Source organism: Phocoena phocoena, chromosome 7, assembly GCF_963924675.1.
Source record: "Phocoena phocoena chromosome 7, mPhoPho1.1, whole genome shotgun sequence".
Classification (NCBI taxonomy): Eukaryota; Metazoa; Chordata; class Mammalia; order Artiodactyla; family Phocoenidae; genus Phocoena; species Phocoena phocoena.
The window spans coordinates 6,044,334-6,061,949 of record NC_089225.1 but is presented as its reverse complement, the minus strand read 5'-3'; the positions used below and the strand labels follow the sequence as shown (position 1 = coordinate 6,061,949).

The window sequence follows — 17,616 nt, the reverse complement described above, 5'->3', positions numbered from 1 at the left end:
GTCCCAAATGAAATCAGTGACAAAGAATTCTGCTGTGGGCCAAGGAGTTTGCATCTGGCGAACATCTTGGCTTTTGCACCCAAGCTTAGTTGTCCTATAAACTATTCAGATTTGATTTTCTCAAATGATTTCATGTATCTTATAACAACTCTGTCTCAGAAATACGACACACCAGACCTGACGTATATAAGAGCTGAAGTAGCAAAGAAAGCTACTCTAAAGAAATAGTTTCCTCTTTTTAATGTAGCTTCTACTGGGAATAAGATAAAGACTCCTTCAAGTGAAAGCCAATTCAATTTACTATGAAATAAGTTTTAATTTTTCTTTTATAGTTCAGCCTGTGCATTAACATTTCCATCTCTTATATAAATTATGTAAGGTTGACTGTGCCTTTGAAAACTTTCTAAGGCAGTAGTCTTTAACCATTCTTCAGGTTAGAAACATGTTTTGTAAATGAGGAAAATTAAAGATAGTCATACTGAAAATTTCAAAGTCTGTATATTTTTAAATACATTTTAAAGAATTATCATCAAAACTTCCATTAGTCATTATGATATTTCTCAACCCTTTTATTCAATACACTTTGTTTGCAATGTAAAAGATCTTATATTTGGTCCAAGCCTAAATCATGCCATTTTGAATCTCTCAAGGCCTAAGTAGAAAGATATTTCCTGAAAAGCACATATAAGACTGCTAGTGAATCTTCTCCAGCACCAAAAAGTCTGCCACTATCAAAGCAGAATGCATTTTAAAGGCACAAAGTTAGCAGTCAGGTCATTTTCCAGCCTCAGCAAAGAAACATTACAGTATAGAAGAATCAGTTGTGCATTTAAAAAACAAAATACATTTAGAGTCATCTTAAAAAGTCCAAATTTCATTTGTTGATCCATACAATTATTAGAAAGAAAAAATTGGAGTGTTATTTTAACTGCCCCTGATAGAGGTGGTTCCTTTGAAAATTTTCTTTTTTAAATTTAATTTTGGTCTTTCATACCTCACCCCACTTTAAGCTTTTTTGTTCTAGTAGTTTTTATATATATTAACTTTTACTGTGGTTTTTGGTACCTTTACAACTTGTCTGAAATAAATTCACATCACATTTTTATATAACTCTGTAAACTATTAGTCTACTCTTAAGTCTTTCATAAAGAACAATACTTTTCCATAGCTAGTAATATTTTTCTTATAAAACAAAGGTCTTGTGCAGCAGTGTTAAAGTAGTAGTTTCTTTTCAGGTGATTTTATTTTCTATAGCATTTCAAAAAGAAAAAGAGACTGAAAATAAAGCAAACAATTTTGCTTTGGGTTTCACAGTCTCCCAAGATTTCTCTTTAAAGAGCACCTGTCTCATATTCTGCACTGCTGATTACCCTGATAGACCAAAAATGAGCCAAAAGGAAATCACAACCACACAATACAAAGAAACAAAGGAAAAGCCCACTGGTCCAGATACCATGATCCTGCTCAAGTAGAAGAGATGCCTTCACTCATAAAAGATAAAGAAATTATAATAGATCCACATCCTTGGGGACTATGTTTATAGCACAAGATTCGGCAGTTGAGTTCCCAGGGGGAGGAGGCCAGTAATTCATGTTCTTCCTTGCAAGCTGCTTCCTTTCATTATAAGGGTATGTGAGAAGCTTTAACAACTATATTTGTGCTTTGACTTCTTCTCAGACTAGCTAATGGAGTTTCAAATATTCCTACAGGGAATGCCAGATAGGACCTTGATACAGTAAAACAAGATCTACTTAAGTTCAGAAACAAAGTATTTTAAAAGAGTTCCTAAACGAGCATACCTTTTAGCAGAAAACAAAATACCTGAGTCCCTTATGAATCCCATGAGAAGCATCACAGTTAGGGCCTCCAAGAATACTATTTTCTGACCTTTAAAAATAAAGTACTTAGCATTTGCTTTAATACGTTGAAAAAAATCGCAAGTGGCCAAATTACCGATATCATTCATGTCTTTCAGTAGCACAAGTCCATTAGAGATAGTGGGAGTTTCCCAGCTGTCTCATTCCGCTTAATGTCGTTGCTCTTATATTAGAAATACCTGGCGGTTTTTAACCTTCCTATAAAGTAGCTAATACTTTGTTTTAATATGCCTTTGTTTTCCCACAATTATGAATTGACTATTGAGGAAAGAATACACACAGATGACTGAGTTCAACAGGCTCCGTGTTTAAGTTCATTTTGTGTCTAAAATGGAAGTTACTGATTTGGGTGCAATATGCAGCTGGAAGGGAAAGGATTGTTACTGGCTGTTTGTTGAGACCTTTCACCCTCGACTTGAAGTAGTGGTATCTTCTCTTGTAAAACCCTCATTGTGCATTACATCACTCTCTGAAACTTACTTTTTGCAAGGAACCTGCTTTGTAAATGGCCATTTTCATTTATAACTGGGGCTGGTACGTACATCAGGGTTTCTCAACTTCGGCACTTTTAACATTTGGGGCAGGATAATTCTTTGTTGGGGGGCTGGACGTGCTGTTCTTGTATACTTTAGTTTAGCAGCATCCCTGGCCTCTAACCACTAGATGCCTCTAGCATCCTCCTGGTTGTGACAACCAAAAATGTTTCCAGTCATTGCCAAATGCCAAGCAAAACTATCCTCACCCCAGCTGTGAAAACCACTGTTTCACATGCTAACTGTTTTTTGAGGTGCTTTAGTAGTCCGTGATCCAAAGAACAAGAACAAGGGTTTCATATCATGACACTAGCTTTTAACACATGGATACTGCAGGTTAAACTCTTAGTTCCTAAACAATGGGGAATCAGGAGCTAGAAAGGAAGATATAGTATACATGATTTTGATTATTTCTCCTTCCCCTTGACTTCTGGGACTTTCCCCCTCGGGTAAAGAACACAGTTTAAAATACACTAAACAACACTTAGTTCTTCTTTTCATTATTTCTGTTGACCGGCAAATGTGGTCTCTTCTACTGCTTACACATTTAATTAGAGCAATCTCCTTTTGTCTTTTAATTTGGATTTGCTTATTGACTTCCTATATCTGTTTTAAAATAAAACAATATCTTTTCTTTTTTTAAGCAGAAAGCTATCCCTCAAGGTTTATAGATTCCAGTAACATGGATCTATTATAGTGTATTTGCTTATTATACTGGTTAGGATTAACAAACAAACATACCTCCTAGAGATTCATATTTGCTATCAAGAGTCCTACTGAGCAAAAAGCTTGGTAGACAGAGGTTAGGATCTAAAGAATACAGATACAAGAAGGAACCTATATTCTTTAAGCTGAGTACCTATCCTAAACTCAAGTTTAGGGCTCAACCCCACAAACAAGAATCTATTTTAAATACTATCACTAAAAACTACAAATTATACATCATTTTCTTCTCCTTGTTTTCCATGTCTCCCCATCACTGCCAATCTGTCAGTGACACAGGGAAAGACTCTACAATCTTTAGGTATTCCAAATGATCTTTTTGTACTAAAAAGAGTGACTATGTACTAAAGTGCTTTATGTCTCTGAACCACATCAGTACATTATAAAAATTAAAAAAAAAAAGTTTCAAGTTCTTGTAAGGGAAAAAAAGATTAAATATAAAAACTTCAGGATACTATTATTATTAATCAAATTTAACCAAGAATCAAGAGAAACACTTTCCCTCTTGTCTTTGTTTTCTCCCCCATCTCTCTTTTTTATAAAAAAGAAAAGTGCAGTCAGAGAGAAGGTGAATGAATAGATGGGAGCTGGGTAGAGGCACAGGAGAGGTTACTGGCTGCTAGTGATAGTGCACAAACATGTGCCTTAGAAGTTCATCAGCGGGAGGTCTCAGTTTGGCCTCTACAAAGATCCGTTTGAGGAAATCTCGAGTATGGTCTGAGACATGGGGTGGCAGCTTAGGGTTCGTCGGCTGAGTGGCGATTTTAAAGATGGCAGCCATTGCTTCAAATTCTGCCCAAGGAGGCTTTTCCGTTAGCATTTCCACCACAGTACAGCCCACGCTCCTAAGAAGAAATAAAAGACAGACCTTACACAAACAACATCATCATGAAGTCAGCTAACTAACTACAAAATGAGAAACAGGAGTGAAGTCCATATACATTTAAATACGACTTGGTTTCAAACGTAAAGTTTCATTAAAAGGCTGTAAAAACTGAGGTCGGCGCTCGGCCTCCCGCACGGAGCCTCTGGGGCCGGGGTCGGGGCCGGGGCCGGGGCCGGGGTCGGGGTCGGGGCCGGGGCCGGGCGGGCGGTTCCACATGCCTCGGCAGCGGCTCCCTCTCCTCACTTCCGAGTTGCCGAGGCGCTGCCGCCGCCGCAACCCGCCGCCGCAACCCGCCGCCACAACCTGGGCAGCCCCGCGGGGTCCCCGGGCCGCCGCAAAGCGCCAAAAAGACGCAGGGGTGCGCGTGGCTTCGGCGGGCCCGGCCTGAAGCGCGGCCAGCACCCGACAGCGGGGACACCAGCCCCCGGTCCCGCGCCCCCTACGGGTACTGGAGGAGAATCCCTCGGCTCCTGTCGTCTGGCGGACACTGAGGGCGCGAATGTAGACAACCTGAGAGAAGAAGGCTTCGGGGCAGGAATGAGGCGATTAAGATCGACTGACACGGAGACCTGACAGAAAGGGCTGAAGAAACGGGGTTTTCTGAATTTGAGGAGACATCTTTAAGTGAATTTATGTATTCTTAAGAAATAAGGAAAAATATATCCATACTTGATGTGGTATCATTCCCAAACCCGAAAAATGAGGAAAGTCTGTTTTAAAGATAAATATGCCTGCACACACTACTGGACCTCCCAACAGGGATTTGTCAGGGGCAGAGGGCAGTTAGAGGGGAAGCATTTTATGTATGCAGTCTTGAAGAAAAATTTATATTTGGATTCTAGACTTCAATGAATTCTGACAGTTGTAGAAACAGATGGGAAACACTCAAATATTCCTCGTTGCACCAAAAAGTTAATTTGCGGTACATGAAATGAATATTGTTTTATAACAACTGTTATTAGTGAAATACTTTCTAGTGCATTTTATTGACTCTTCTTAGTTTAACAGTTTAAACACCTATGCAAACTTAAAATGTGCTTTTCTTTCTGAAAGCTGGTACTGTTTTGAAAGAGCTTTCTAAATGTAAAGTATTGAAAATTTCAATTTGGGTAAAATGTTTGTATAACTTCCAATATTTGATGTTTGTTAAACTCAACTCTGGGCAATCAAAAATGAATAAAAAATACTGAGGAAATGAATAGGGGCTACCCTCCTTTTCCCAGGATAAAGGGAAAGAAATTTATCATATTTCTTTTTTTTTTAGCTTCTTCTTTTGAATTGCTTTGAAAGCATGGTTTTTATTGCTTATTACTTTAGGCTTGTAGTTCTCAATCCTGACAATACTTCAAAAATCTTTGCCTGGGCCCCACTCTTGAGAGATTCTCATATAACTGTTCAGATTTGGGCTTGGGGTATAGCTAGTTTTTAAGCACCAATCCTCCTCCTTCCCTCCATTCCTCAAATGTGTGGACAGGTTTGAGAACCACTAGACTAACGGTGGTTTTTCCTGTTTAAAGGAGATAATCAATTTGGGCTTTGTTTTTATATTGCTCTGTTGATGGCTTTGTTACAGCTAAATTACTGTTATTACTATTTCATTGTTAAATAAAGTAAGCAGGGCTTCCCTGGTGGCGCAGTGGTTAAGAATCTGCCTGCCGATGCAAGGGACACGGGTTCAAGACCCGGTCCGGGAAGATCCCACGTGCCGCAGAGCAACTAAGCCCGTGTGCCACAACTTCTGAGCCTGCACATCACAACTACTGAAGCCCATGCGCGGAAAGCCCATGCTCCGCAACGAGAAGCCACCGCAATCAGAAGCCAGAGTACCACAACAAAGAATAGCCCCCACTCACCGCAACTAGAGAGAGCCTGCACGCAGCAATGAAGACCCAACACAGCCAAACTTAAATTAAAAAAAATAATAAAGTACTACAGCCTGTGTTTGAGCTAAAAGAAAAAACAAAAACCTGTAGTTTAAACATAAATATCAATGAAAATAAACTAAAATTTAAGCTCTCAAATTTGTTAGGCAAAGAATGTTATTCATTTTATAATTTTTGCTTTATATAATTCTCTAACCTGACATTCAATATAATTGTTTTCTGTCTTTATCTTACAAAGAATACAAACGCTAGAAATTCTTTGTCTTTAGGTGCCTAAAATGCATATCTATCAAAAAAATTTCTCGGGGCTTCCCTGGTGGTGCAGTGGTTGGGAATCTACCTGACATGGGTTCAAGCCCTGGTCTGGGAAGATCCCACATGCCTCGGAGCAACTGGGCCCGTGTGCCAGAGCTGCTGAGCCTGTGCTCTGGAGCCCATGAGCCACAACTACTGAGCCGGAATGCTGCAACTGCTGTGGCCTGTGCACCTAGAGCCCATGCTCTTCAGCGGGAGAGGCCACCACAATGAGAAGCCTGCACACCTCAGCGAAGAGTGGCCCCCACTCACTGCAACTAGAGAGCCTGTGCGCAGCAGCGAAGACCCAACGCAGCCAAAAATAAATAAATTAAATAAATTTTTAAAAAAATTTCTCAGTGGGAAGTAGGAAATGGCCATTTTATGTTCTAACTTAAAATTATTAAGCAATTAAAGGTTAACTGAATTATAAGACTAATAATAAAGATTAATTACTTTTAAAGTTCTTCAGGGAAATAAAATGAAGATAGCTTTCTAATGCTGAAATTTGCTCAAGATGAAATCCTTCCTGGGACTTCCCTGGTGGTGCAGTGGTTAAGAATCCGCCTGCCAATGCAGGGAACATGGGCTCGATCCCTGGTCCGGGAAGATCCCACATGCCGTGGACCAACTAAGCCCGTGCACCACAACTACTGAGCCCGTGCGCCACAACTACTGAAGCCCATGTGCCTAGAGCCCGTGTTTCGCAACAAGAGAAGCCACCGGAGTGAGAAGCCCGTGCACCACAATGAAGAGTAGCCCCCGCTCGCCACAGCTAGAGAAAGCCCACGCACAGCAACGAAGATCCAACACAGCCAAAAATAAATACATTAATTAATTAAAATAAATAATAAAAATAAGTTGTCCTCTGTTTAAAAAAAAAAAAGAGATCTTTCCTAAAGAATGGAAGACAGGTTCAAAAGCTCTGTTTATTTAGTCATTTATTAAGCCTCAAACACACACAGTTAAAATGATATTAATCCTTGTAATCCTGACATCCTATTTCAAAAGTACAAAAAAATAAATTTACCTCAGTAAATTCCATCCTGGGTGGAAATATGTTAAGAAGGCATGTGCTTTCGGTCAAATCCCCCATCAAAACCTACCAGATATCTGCTTTCCTGCCATAGCCTTCTCCACTAATCACTTCAGGGCTCATCCAGTATGGTGTGCCTGTGACAGACTTCATTCCTGTCCCCGAAAGACAGATGGTTTGAAGCCGTTTGCTGGCCCCAAAATCTCCTAGTTTGACGTTGCCTGTTGAATCTCGCAGAATATTTGCGCCTAAAATAAGAAATATCCTCATTTCATTATTTGTATTGGCAATTTGGAATACAACATAAAAGAACAACGGCAGAAAATTACTTAGCAGACTCTTCAATCTGTCTCCAAAATCAGGCTGCTCTTCACCTTCCGCGCAGTACCTGGCATAATGCCAGTCATACAGTCAGTGTGCATTAAAAACTTATTACATGAACACTGAATATTTAGAGTCACCTGTGTGATTCAAGACCTAAGGAGTTTCTCCCACTGAAAAGGACTGGTGCAAGTGGGAGGCGAGGATGAAAAAGAAGAGAAAGGGGGAAAGGGCTAAGAATGTGAAGTTCAGAGAAGGATGAAGAAAAGCAGTAGCAGGCTCTTGGCCCCAATTTCTCTGTCATAAAGTAAGAAGCCCATGTCTATAGATTATTTCCCTGAGGACCTAGCATCTCCTCAGGAACCTCTTAAGGGACCTTCATAATCAAAATCTTTTCATTCTTCATTCTCAGTTTCTGTACAGTGTATTTTAAATCTAATCTAAGCAAGCTTTGAGGTTTCTGTTTTAAAATTTCATTTACTTCTATAATAAACTTTTAATTTTATTTATTATAAACTGACCTTGATAGCCTGGCTGAGGTGGTGTTTGCAGAGTCCTCCCCTGTAAAGTTACTCTTTCCCCTTTTCCATACTTAGCTCTTTGGAAGAAGTTCACTATGTGTAAAGGAGTGAGAAGTTATGCTACAGGCTTAGTAGTTACATATAAGGGAATTATTCTGCATGGGAGATTTGTCTCTTCTCTCCCACTTATTTATTCAACCATCCATTTCTATCAGTCTGAACACATGGATATTAATTTTATACTTTGGGTTATAATCCAATGACTTTTCACTCAAGCTGTTCCAGCTTTGGCCATGGGGAGCTCTCTCTGTTGGCTCCTGTGTCCCTCTGCCATACCTCAATCATTGTGTTCTTGCTTGATTTGATTTCTGGATTGTTTGTTTGTTTCTTAGTATCGTCTTACGTTCTGGTACTAGAAGACGCTCCAGGCTCACCTTGTGTATCCCCTGTAACCACTTCTAGAATTAGCCATTTCTCTGTTTACTGAAGAATGGTATCAGAAACCAAGATCTAGGAGCTAGGTTCATTTATTTTTATTCTCTATTTTCCCCCCTTTATCATTCTTTAAACTCAATCTTTTTTCTGGGATTGTAAGTCTAGTTTCTTCTTATGTAAATTATTTCTATTCTCATTTTTAGCTTTTTCTATAAACTACCTGTTTTTAAATGAGCAACTTATTTTATTAGCTTATCTAATTTTAGTTTCTAAATTTTACCTCAATTATTTTTAAGTCTTCCTAACCTTAATCATATTTTATATATTTTTAAAAAAATTCCCTATTTGTGTTTTTTTTTTTTTTTAATGGCCTCTAAGAAGGAGAGTGAATAGTGGAGAAAATGTATTATAGACTGGAGAGAATGCAGACTGTCCATCCCCACCATGAATTTCTGTACCTGTCTTTCTGTTCTCCCAGCAAATTTCCCAGTCTAGTCAATTAAGGCTTTGCAAAGCCTCTCTCTGGGGAGGGTTAAGGATCCATTCTCTGCATGCCATAAGCCTAAGTACGCCATGGTACCAGTAATTCTCTAAGACACCATTGCCTTTTTAACATCTCCCGCTGTCCAATTCTTAAAGAAGGACTCTGTCAAAAAAAGCCACCGTGTCTAAAATATTTAACCTGGGGAAGGACAAGAAACAAGCCAGTTTTTACTGGTTACCAGCTGGGAAGGAACAGTCCCAGGCAGGTCACAGACAGACAGAGCTATCTCCAGGGAGTAATCACCAATGCTGAACCAACGGCCATCCATACAAAGGGCTGAGGAGAAAATGTATAGCCAGGTTCCCAATACAGTTATCTAATTTTTTAAAAACTTACTTTGGATATGTTAAAAGTAAGCTATGAAGGAGAGTTTTCAAATATACACATAAAGCAGACCGAACCGCATATGAACCCCTCACACTACCTGAATCAAATGAAAGACATTGCAATCCATCAATAATTCAGTCCATATCTTTAAAAGATAAAGACTCTTATCACACCTAAGAGAATGGACAGTAACGCCTTTAATATTATTAAATGTACATTCAGTGTCTTTTTGTTTTTCTTTAAAAAATCAGAATCCAAATAAGGTTCTTACATTGAGAATCATTAATACATCTTTTAAGTCTTTTCCTAAAGTCCCCTCCTTTTTTATTTTTCCTTTGCAGTTTATGAAGAGTCTAAGCTGTCTGCCTATAGCTTTCTTATTGTCTAGATTTTGCTGAGTCCATCCCAAGGAGTCATTTAACATGTTCATCTGTTCTATATATTCTATAATTCTCCAATTTGGTAGCTGAATCTAGAGGCTTGATCAGATTCAGGTTCAAAAAAAATTTTTTTTGGCAAAACTGCTTTGTAGATAATGATATAGTCTATGAATAGGAAGTATGTAATGATAGACTGTGTGTGAAGTGATGTTAACAGCTATTAATGTTTAGTGCTTATGTCTACTAATCTGTTAGTCATTGTAAAATGGTACTATTCTATCATTCCTGCTTCATTTATTAGCCAAAATATTTTTATAAAGGTAAGTTTCCTTTCATCCACTATTTAGTCCTCAGTACAGTTCATAAAAGAAAGGTCCAATAAAGAAACCCTATTATTAAATAATGAGTTGGTTCCCTAGCAACAATGATCAATTAACTTTTACCCTAGGTTTCATTATGAACTCATGAGTCTAAACTTAAAAGTAATCAACTAGCTTTCCTTTGCCCTCGCCATTTAAAAACTGCTCATTATAAAAATTTAGGAATTACATAAAAAGTAAAAAGTATGCAGGAGAAAAACAACTATCACTCATTCTGCCACTTGGAAATAACCACTGTTAATCATGCAGAGATTGTAAAATTAAAGTATGACCTAGAAGAACGAACTTGAGATCATACTGCTTTATCCAATTTTATACCTTACATTTTTCTTATCAATGTATTTCCCCTATAATGTTTTTAAATCAGCTTGTTTCCAAACTCCTCATTTTACTGGCAAGGTTAGAGGAGGATCCGCTTGGGGGGTAGCTCCCCTCAGTTCCTTTACCTTATCTTATTATCAGGGGTAAAGAGAAACTGGCTTGAATAGAGATTATTCCTAATCGAATAATTCACAATCAAATCATTTTCCTATGTGTTTTTTTTTTAATTGAAGTATACTTGGCCTACAACACTATGTTAGTTGCAGGGTGTACAACATTGTAATTCAATATTTCCATACATTACAAAATGGTCACCACCTTATGTGGTTCTTTAAGCTTTAGGGTTTTGAACTTGATAGCTGAGGTCTGCCTAAGCTGGGTACACCCTGAGGTGAAAGACAGGCTCTTCTTTCTTTCAGATCATGAGCCATGCTGTCATCCTCTAAGACTCACTAGTAAGGGCTCTTCTTTACATGTGATCTGGCTCAGGCACTGTGCAGCAGATCCTGCTCTGTGGCCAGACACTGGTTAGGAATGTTCTCTTTAGCCTGAATATGGCCATATTCAGGGTGTGATATACCACAGAAAGGAAGTAAATCCCTGGTAGCTCATAAGAGCCCCTAGAAAGACCAATGAAAAAAAATTCAATTTATTATTTATAAATGTGTGTTGTGTATTTGTTCATTATTCTCATCAAATGATTGAATAAAGTGATCTTTATATTCGGGTCACAACCTGGTTTTTACAGAATGAAGCCTCTCAGCGTGCTTTGCAGTACAGAGTTTATGACTCTCAAACTTACATACCTCCACCACTATTTTGTCTCACTTCATGCAGTTACCTTATGTAACTGATCCATGAAAACAGTTGAGTTTTTGAGTTTTAAAAAGTGAGCTTAACTGAGTTGCAGTTTATCAAAGCTCAGTCTTGGTCTCTCTTCTCATTCTCTCCCTTAGGTAATGAGGTCCATCCCTCAGCTTTAAATATGATCTCAGCATAAAGTACATCATCACCGTAACTAACTTTTGAGTGCTTTCTAGGTACCAAGAACGGTTTTAAGCATGTTATATGCATTAACTCATTTAATCCTTGTAAGAATCCTGTGAGCTGTTCACTATTATCACCCTCCTTAAAAATGAGGAACTGAGGCATAGAGAGATTGTCTCATCTAAGGTCACACATCTGGTGATGGATAAAGCCTTAATCTGAATCAGGTCAAATTCAGAGCCCCTATTCTTAACCGCTATGTCCGAATGCCTGTGCGCTATATGTGAAAACATGTCTCATTTTCATGCTCATTTGAACTTTACTGATTCTGTGGGCCCCAACAGGGGAGCTTTCCTCTTGTGGCGACCTGAACAACACAACTAGCTGGAACTGTTTTCCCATGGTACTTTAAAGGTACATGCATTAAATGCTGAATTTCTTAACCACAGCACATGTTTCGTTAAAAGAACTGTGTACTTAAAATATACCTCATTACTTACCTTTTATATCTCTATGAACAATCATATTACTGTGCAAATAATGAACTCCCTCCAGAATCTGACGGGTGTATTTCCTAGTCACATTCTCAGTAAGAGCTCCATATGCTTTTAGTTGGTCCTTAATTGAACCCTAGGATAAAAGAAAACGAAAGAAAACTATAGTATGGTTTGAAATGAAAACTACTAGTAAATCTTTATTTTTAAAGATGTGTACATGGGTATTTATTATTCTTATCGACTGAATACAGTGATCTTTATTTTATTTTTAACATCTTTATTGGAGTATAACTGCTTTACAATATTTTATTTATTTTATTATTATTATTTTTTTTTTGCGGTATGTGGGCCTCTCACTGTTGTGGCCTTTCCTGTTGAGGAGCACAGGCTCTGGACGCGCAGGCTCAGCGGCCATGGCTCACGGGCTCAGCTGCTCCGCGGCATGTGGGATCTTCCCAGACCGGGGCACGAACCCGGGTCCCCTGCATCGGCAGGCGGACTCTCAACCACTGTGCCACCAGGGAAGTCCTATTTTACTTATTTTTAATTGAAGTTTAGTTGACATACAATGTCATGTTGGTTTCAGGTGTATAACACAGTGATTCGACATTTAAATGCATTACAAAATGATCACCACGATGAGTCTGGTAACCATCTATCTCTGTACAAAGTTATTACAGTATTATTGACTATATTCCTTATGCTGTATATTACATGACTTATTTATCTTAAAACTAGACATTTTAATTTGGAGAATCCTAGTTCATGACTGGGAGGCTTTAATTGGACAGCACAGGAATTCTCAGGAAGGACATTATATGCCATTAATTTAACATAAAACTCTACTATATTCCCTGACTAGAATTGTGGAAGGAAGCCTTTAAAACTATTCTTTGACTGATACCCTTGTTTCTATGACTATGCTGGTTCTATCTCCTGTTCCTTGCAACTGTATTTTTTAAAATTCTCCAGTACTTTTATCTTGCATTGTTTTTGCCCTGAATACAGTTTTGATTTTCCTACTTGCTCTTCTATATACGTCCTACTTTAATTTTATTTATTTTGTTCTTACTCTGTTTTTAAAACACAGTTTTATTGATACCTGCAAATTTACTTCTCAGGAGGAAGAATGGGTATGATTAGAAGATCAGAACACACGTGAGATTTTAAAGTTTTTCTTTTATATATTCACTGTTTTAGTTCAAAACATGAGAAAATTTAAAAGGAATTTCTAATTTTCTTACATGTTTTAGGCAGGATGAGGTGCCATCTCTGAGAATAGGGAATCAATCTGGTGAGACATAGGCACTTGAATTTTGAAAAAGCTTCCCTGCTGATTCCAATGTGCAAATTTGATAAATAATCACGACTTTAAAAGATGGAAATAAATTGCTTCCTGAGGGACAAAATCTTTTAGAGATAACATAACCAAATGTTCCTGTCTTTCCTTGAATTTTGGTAAACTGTGTACTTTGTCATATAAAAATAGATCCTTGGATTTTACAGGTTTAGCCACTTGCTGTTTCCACTATTCATGAGCAATCCCTGAAGGGACAGCAAGATGCAATTCTGCTGACCCCAACTTGCAAACATGTGTGGAAAGCCTTAGGCAGTGAGTGAACCCAGACAACCAGTCATACCTATAACTCAATGTGGCTCGTTCTTCAGTCAACTTATTATGTCTCTACTTGCAGTAATGCACAAAATAACAGAGCTAGAACTGAGCTTTCCAAACCATAAGCCCCCAGATACTTGTAGGCTGCAAATGAGTGTCAGACTTACAGATCCTCTGGGCCCTCTGGCAGCTGCGCCAGTGGCCCATGGTGCTAACAGCTCCATCAGTGTAGTCTGTTTACTGCTGTGTAACATGAAAATATTACCTTCTTCAGTGTGAACAACTGGAATGGGCTGGAAAGCACTGTGTCAGATAAAAACAGTGTGTGTGTGTGTGTGTGTGTGTGTGTGTGTGTGTGTGTGTGTGTGTGTAAGAGTAACAGAGAGAAGTCAACTGCTAGGCCAGGTATTGGAAATAAAAGAAAGTTATGGTTCCGGTGTAAAAGTAGTTCTAGATAGACTAAGGAATGGAATGTTATGTTGGGAAAAACTGAAGAATGGAATGACAATTTTGGCAAAGCTTGAATCTAGGGCATAAAGGGGTCCATTATACCAAATTTAATGAAAGAAATTATATAGCATCATTTACAGACTTGGAGATTCAGGAAAGTCTAGGAACATCTATGTCCATCCCATGTATGCCATGGGCTTGCCATACACATAATTCATTTAGATTGCCAGTGAACTATCATTAATTTAGTAACATGCTTTTCAAATTCAAGGAGTGATAACCTAGACTTTGAAAAGACAGCTGCCTTTACAAAAGCTAATGAGAAACATGATCTAACACCTCTTCCTGAATAGTCCTAGTTTAGTCTTAAGATTGCTAAATATATAAAGATTACCCATATCTCCATTTGCGATGTAAACTGGTTCTAACCAATGAGTCATTTTAATTAATTTTATCTTCAACAATCTGGGTCTCTATTCACATTTATTCATAGTTATTTCCTTATTTTTAATTTAAATATTTGTTGCACAAACAGTAATGGGAATCTGAGTAAGAGAAAAGTCAATCACAATCCCAACATAATACATTTTCATTCTTCTAAGTTTCTTCTGTTCTTGTCCAAATACAGATACTTTTAAAATATCATTAATATTAAAAAGCATTTTATATTCTTTTCCTCTAAGTACTTCCTCCAACTTTGCTACATGGGCTTCACAATTTTAATTTTTAATATATACTGTCTTGGACAATGCCATCATAATTTACTTCCACTGGGGGAACTGATATTTCCACTTTTTCCATCACAGATAGTACTAAAATAAAGGTTCACAGCTTTCTCCTTCTTTTGGATTACTGCTGTAGACTAAATTTTAAAAAACAATTTACACTGCCAACATAATCTTTGAAAATAAAAAATAGCAATGATGAATACCAGTGGTGTCCCTATAAACAATTATTCATGAAGATAAAAATCAAAGTAAAATTTACTGTTGCTGTTGTAAGACCGAGGATGTGTTAAGACCATTACAATCGACCTGTATTTGCAGGCCTCTCATCTGGGGATTCAACCAACTGCTGATTGAAAATATCTGGAAAAAAAAATTCCAGAAAGTTCCAAAAAGCGAAACTTGAATTTGCTGCACTGGCACTATTTACATAGCATTTACACTGTAGTTGTAACTATTTACATAGCATTTACAGTGTATTAGTTATTATAAGTAATTAAGAGATGACAAAGTATATGGGAGGATATGCGTAGCTTATATGCAAAAAATACTACACCATTATATAAAGGACTCGAGCATCTTTGGATTTTGATAGCCTTGGGAGGTCCTGGAACCAATTCCCTGGGGATACCAAGGGACAACTGTACTATGAGATACTGATCCACAGTTTTATTGATCCATAAGATTAAACTGCAACCTGTACATTCTACACACAATTCTAATAAGCTATTTCCTTAAAGACCCAAAAATCAAGCCTTTTTCTAACATATACTGCCTATTATAAGAATGAATGTATTTTTAAGTGAGTAAATATACCACCATCTTGAAAATCATTAGTATTAGAATATACTCTACAAATACTAAAAATAATGAAGAAGGAATGACAGAGTTTTTTGCAAATCCCATTTTTCACCTCCCAATGAAATTACTGACTCAGGCAATGACTATCAATCTGTGTTAAAAGCATTAGGTGGATGGTTGAAAAGGAACTGGACATTCCTATGTGCCACTGCTGTAAGCCTAGATTACTTTCTCGTCTTCAGGAAAAAACAAAACTTTACAATGGAAGAATCAGGACGTCAATCACCCTAGTCAAGCAGTCCATCTTAGCAACACTACCAGTAGAACAACCAGAAATTGTATGTCTCCTAATGGGATGCACAGCATCATTTAGGATGCATGCGAATAAATGCTGAATTTGAATATAATTTAGATTTTAGATCTAACTTGGAGTTTACAGGAAATATAGGGATAAACGAACAAACTAAACACCACCATGAGGATGCAAGGGGAGAAATCTATGAGATGAGACTGTCAACAGAACAACTAGTTTGGTCTCTTTCTTTTTTTTTTCTTAACGTCTTTATTGGAGTATAATTGCTTTACGATGGCGTGTTAGTTTCTGCTTTATAACAAAGTGAATCAGCTATACCTATGTGTATATCCCCATATCTCCTCCCTCTTGCGTCTTCCTCCCACCCTCTCTATCCCACCCCTCGAGGTGGTCACAAAGCACCAATAGCTTGGTCTCTTTGTCGAATCTGTCACCTAAAACTGTTCTAGATTAAAAGAGGAATAAGAGACATAGCAGCAAAATGTAATGTGTGGTCCTGGACTGAGTCCTGGTTTGGATAAACCAGTTATTACAGGTTATTTTTAGGGCATTTAGGGAAATCTGAGTATAGACTGCTATGATGTCTGTAACCTATTTTAGTATACTTTAGTATTTTTAAAAAACGAGTTAAAAAATACAAAGATAGATGAAGAAGACAGAAAATAAAAGTATATTACCCATTTCTCATTTAAAACTCTTCCAAAATGTCCCTAACATTTTATAATCAAAGTTTTGTTGTTTTTCTTTATTCTCAACTAAGACTTTAAATAGAATATCTCTATTTTCAAAGGATGCACTAACTTACCCCTGGCATATATTCCATAAATATGGAAAGCGTCTTTTCTTGGGGATCCCTCAGACAGCCATAATACTGAACAATTCGCTCATGCAGCAAGTTTTTCAACAACTGAATTTCACACTCAAGTGCATTTACTTCCTGAAAGACAGAACTCACTGTTAAGTCTTTACAGCATCGCTAGTAAAAGCAAAAAAATTCTAACGTCATGGACCCTCAAGGTGATTTCAATCTGAAATTTTCACTTCCCAAGGAATAAACATTTTAAAGTCTCTAAACAATAATCACTTTTGTAACAGTCCTTGATGGTATGCAAAGCAACACTAAATCACATTAGGAATATAACTGAGTACTAAAAGAGAAAAATCCATAGTACAAAGTAAACAAACATATCTAGTTATCTATTTTTTGCAAATAATTTGCATTGCGGAAAAACAAAAAATTCTATTATGTGTTATATTTATTTTAGTAAAAATGCTTCTTATAATGTGACAAAGTAGCTTATGCAGTGATTCTTACCTTGCTGGTCTCAGGGCTATCTGGGTCAAACTGAACTTGCTTAACAGCCAATTCTCTTCCTGTATCAACATCATAACAGAGGTAGACCCTGCCAAAGGCTCCCTGGCCAAGCAGTTTGCCCAATCTCCAGTTGGTTGGAGCACGAGGTGCTAAAAAAGAACATTTTCTTAAAATAGCCCAATGGCACACAATGGTTAAGGACTACTGCATTATTGATATCCTTAATTGAATATGCTTGGATATTAAGGGAAAATCATGTTCACCCAAATTCATAATGATCATCATCTTTGAAAACTGTAAGAATTCTAAACCCAAACAAGGTTCAGATCCCTATGACTAATTTTTTCCAATGAGATTTTTTTTCACCTGATTATAAACGTAATAGCATCTTTCACTCAATTTAAGATGCCACTGATTATGTAAGATGCACTACTTCTAATCTTTATTGCAGT

General features: G+C 37.5%; 1 protein-coding gene across 1 annotated transcript in view; it reads right to left on the bottom strand.

Moving 5' to 3' along the window:
• Nucleotides 1-3,752: 3,752 nt before the first annotated feature.
• The window catches only part of MAP3K2 (mitogen-activated protein kinase kinase kinase 2), a 30,330-nt gene continuing 16,466 nt past the window's right edge, over nucleotides 3,753-17,616 (bottom strand). Inside the window, exons 12-16 of the mRNA XM_065880913.1 lie at nucleotides 17,165-17,313; nucleotides 16,655-16,786; nucleotides 11,949-12,078; nucleotides 7,303-7,480; nucleotides 3,753-3,978 (exon numbers count right to left, since the gene is read on the bottom strand). Of these exons, the coding sequence (XP_065736985.1) occupies nucleotides 3,753-3,978; nucleotides 7,303-7,480; nucleotides 11,949-12,078; nucleotides 16,655-16,786; nucleotides 17,165-17,313 (815 nt within the window). The remainder of the gene's footprint in view (nucleotides 3,979-7,302; nucleotides 7,481-11,948; nucleotides 12,079-16,654; nucleotides 16,787-17,164; nucleotides 17,314-17,616) is intronic.